Source organism: Charadrius vociferus, unplaced genomic scaffold (genome assembly GCF_000708025.1).
Source record: "Charadrius vociferus isolate BGI_N301 unplaced genomic scaffold, ASM70802v2 scaffold128, whole genome shotgun sequence".
In the NCBI taxonomy this organism is placed as follows: Eukaryota; Metazoa; Chordata; class Aves; order Charadriiformes; family Charadriidae; genus Charadrius; species Charadrius vociferus.
The window spans coordinates 226,263-230,172 of NW_009649443.1; the positions used below are offsets into that span (position 1 = coordinate 226,263).

Genomic DNA, 3,910 nt, shown 5'->3' on the forward strand with positions numbered 1-3,910 from the left:
TTTAGAGGTGAGCCTGGAGCCGCAGGAAAGCACGAAGAACTGTACAAACCGGACTGTGACAAACTCAGCAAGATAAGTGTTGGAGGCTGCTGCCGTGAGGGAACCTAAAAGTACTGGAGGAGAATTGCTTGCTCAGCATCAGCCAGCAGGGTTAGCTCTAGGATGAGAAGATGGAGAGAGATTAATCTGTCAAAATATTGGACACCTCAAGCTGAGCTAGTTGCTCTCTGTTCGTTTTACAGTCTGCAGGGTGTATTTGATGCAGTCGTGGGTGTTTCTCCTCACCCCAAAGCAGTTGTCTAACACAAGCAAACACTGTACAAGTCCTTATTTCTTCCTATCATCTATAAAAGTTGCCAGGGCAGGGTATAAATCTCGGTGGGAGAAACCACACATGTTTCGTCGAGTCCATCCAGCAAAGCAAGAGGAATGGAAAGACTGAACGAACCACGAGGTGCTGCTGGGAGGATGTCAATGCAAATCCGCCAGCTCACATGGGCTTAGGACAGGAATTCCAGTTTCCTCATATAAACAGTAGAAAGGAACCAGTGGCGATGCCTGCAATTCTCCAGTGGGAATCCTGGTTTCCAGCGTAAACAGGATGCACTGCTCATGCTGAACAGGTTGGGGTTTGCTTTTTGCCCATTTAGCATTTGTGTAAGTGATCTCATTGGGGAATTTGGTCACCTAAGTGTAGTCTGATCATCACATTCCACCTTCGTGATTGGAGTATCTCGGAGAAATAAAGATTTTCTGTGCTGCAGAGCTGAGTGAGATATCACCATCAGGAAAAGGCTTCAATATGCTAATATGGAGCCCTGGGCCTAAATTCTGCATAAACTAAAGCCCTTTACACTGCTCTGGCAGTGAAAAAATGCCTTCAAAATGTGTAGGCCTTTACTTTGCCCCAAATGTCTTGAAGAGGTCCTCAAGGTAACCGGAGTTGTGTCCCCATTGGCATTGCCAAGCATCAGTGTTGTTAACAGAAGGTGGAGAGGAATGGGTTGGGTGTATTTAATAGTTAAAAACGTATTAGAGAAAAAGATACCTCAACAGTTTGTAGAAGTGCTGGTGGCCCACTGCAGGATTAGCTGTTTCTTACCATGAGAATTAGGATGTGCTATTTCTCATAGTAAATCAGATCAATTGTCCATTTTCCCTAATAATAGCCATCTATTCTTACTGCATTGAAAAAAAACCCTAAGGTATCATTCAGACATTATGGAAATAAGGAGATGAAAATATCCAAGTGCATTTAATCTTTTTTTGAAAAGCAATTAATCCAGTACCTGTGTTTTTTTAATTACTGTGTCATTCTCATTGGGAACCACATGACTCGCATATTAGGTGGAAGCAGAATTTGCTCAGGATCACATGTTTTTCCTGGAAGAGGGTTTCCATCAAAAATTAGGATGTAAACAAATATGTAAAGCATGTATAGGTGGAGCCTGTTCAGGTAGTTAGTGGTCAGGTGTCCGTACCCCTGGGCTCCCTTGTTTCCGGAGATGACGCCATGCAAGCCATATAAAAAGGTTTGCATTTTGATGCTTGCACCAGTTCATTTGACTGCTCCCTCACTCACCTGCATTGGTGAACTGGTAAGTCTTTCTTGGATTTATCAGGGAATAATGCAATGGCTGTGTTACTTGGTTGTTCTGGTCAAAGGTATATATTACTAATCACAGGAGAGCTTTGCTTCTGGTGTTTCTGTTCCAGGGTTCATCCTGGAATGGGGGAGAGAATGTTTGACTCTTGGTTAGAGTTTGCTCTTCCTTAAGTAGCTTGCAAATGTCTTGTCACCTCTTCAGAAACTGTGACTGTCTCTCGGTCTTCTTCGTGTTCTATCTTCATTAATTTTTTCATACCTCATTAAGTCTGGAAATTAAATAAATTAGTGGATGCTGCAGAGTAAGTCTTGGGACTTCAAAAGAGATGGGTGGGAAGAAGCATTATCTGGAAGAAGGAAGCTGCAGAACACCTGAGGGCAAAGCTGCAGGAGATATCTGGGAGAAGTCAAGATGAAGAAATGAATTGGAACTAGGAGCTGCAACCTCTGGGCCAACCCGTCTTTTATGAAAGGATGAGCTTATTAATTTTGATACAACTCCAGTGATGTACCATGATACAGAGCTGGAGGATTTGGGATAGTGTCTGAATTTGTGGTCTTTGGGCTTTATCCTCAGGGATTAGCAGTTCAGTGTCTACACGAAGGGGGATGTGCTCTGTGGTGTGTGTGAGGAACTGAAGAAGTGATAAGCAAAAGATGGGCCCTAGAATGTTTGATCATTTAATTACAAAAATAAGGAAATTAACTATTTTCATGTAACAACTTCTACAAAGTTTAACTGTGGGCAATTCTATAAAATTCAGAGTTTATGGCTCTAGTCTTCCTAACAGTGATGCTTGCAGGTTCCCAAGAACGGAAGGAAAAATCTGGCAGTGTTAGTTGTGTATGTCTGAAGGCAGAAATCATTCACACGTGCAATTTTTTCTAACAGCCCTTTGCTCAGTCCAACCACTAAGTGCTGTACATGTTTCAAGAGCTCAGGTTGTTGATTGGGGCTTAAGAAGAAAGGACGAGTGTCCTGATTGTGTTCCTCTCTTTTTATCTTCCTCTTTAGCTGTACCAGCACCTCAGAAGGATGTCTTACTACGAGCAGTGCAAACAGCCCTGCCTGCCCCCTCCCATTTGTGTGCAGAAATGCACCAAGTGCGTGGAGCCCTGCAAGACGGTGTGCGTGGAGCCCTGCAGTAGCGTCTGCGTGAAGCCGTGCTCCACACCATGCGTGGAAGTCTGCCCAACGCCCTGTGCCACCCAGTGCACCACCACCTGCAGCACCCAGTGCGTGGAGCCCTGCAGCACCCAGTGCGTGGAGCCTTGTGCCACCCAATGCGTAGAGGTCTGCCCCCCTAAGTGCATCGATGTCTGCATAAAGCCATGTGCCACCCAGTGCCCAACCCAGTGCGTGGAGCCCTGCGTCACCCAGTGCTGCACCAAGTGCGAGCCCTGCCCGCCGCAGTGCGTGGAGGTGTGTGCCACCAAGTGCGTTGATTCCTGCGAGACCGTGTGCCTGGAGCCATGCAGCACTGTCTGCTCCCACCCATGCTGATGGCCTTAACACATGAGCCTCGCATCCAGCCCTGATCCTTCGGTGCATTGCGATATCCGCAGGCTCATCCACGGAATGAAAAACAGGTTACAGACCCATCTGCGATGTAACAAGACCTCTCCTGACCTGGTTACCCCACACTCTTTTTGTCTTGGAAAATATTTTTCTGAATGTTTCCAGCCTGTATCTTTGCTTCCTATGATACTTCTGCTATTGCTATCTCCGCATCTTTGTCTTGGTAACTGCAGTTGGCCAATATGATACTGCTAGGCATCTTGGGAAGTTATTTAGCAATGGCTGTGCTGGTAGCAGTTGGTGTTGGAAGATGTCTCCCCTTCTAGTCTTTAATTCTCATCTTGTCTTTTAGTGTATGTCCTCTTGTCTTTTAATGTCTATGTGCAGCAATAAAAATTGACCATTGATGGCATAATGCGTCTTCTTGTCTTTCTTTCATCTCCCTGTTTCCATGTCTTTGGACCCAAGAACACCTTCCCTTAGTTTTCCTTCTAAAAGCTGTTGTAGTTGTGGAGGATTTGTGCCTGCAGTGCAGTGCTGTAAACAGAGAGCATGCGCTGTAACGTGGAGCAATGTCTTCTAATATCATAAACAAAACATTATCCCGTCAATACTTTCCTGACAGATATTAAAAAAATAGCATTGTCCTACTTGAAAAGAATAATAAAACTTTAATTTTCACCTTTATTAGTGATAGAATTTTCATCTTTATAGCTCTGGATTTTGGATGCAAATCTTAGAAACTGTTAAGAGGTAAATTTAGGTGGAAGAAAGCCCCAAATCCA

The 3,910-nt window shown here is 44.5% G+C and overlaps 1 protein-coding gene across 1 annotated transcript; it reads left to right on the top strand.

Annotated features, from left to right (window-relative positions):
* Nucleotides 1-2,642: 2,642 nt before the first annotated feature.
* LOC104290437 (proline-rich protein 9-like) lies at nt 2,643-3,110 on the top strand. The gene has a single exon (XM_009889531.1). The coding sequence runs from the start codon at nt 2,643-2,645 to the stop codon at nt 3,108-3,110; it is 468 nt and encodes a 155-aa protein (XP_009887833.1).
* The last annotated feature ends 800 nt before the right edge of the window (nt 3,111-3,910 follow it).

Excerpts from the sequence above, each read along its gene's own strand:
- LOC104290437 (XM_009889531.1), top strand. The coding sequence starts at position 2,643 with ATGTCTTACTACGAGCAGTGCAAACAGCCCTGCCTGCCCCCTCCCATT.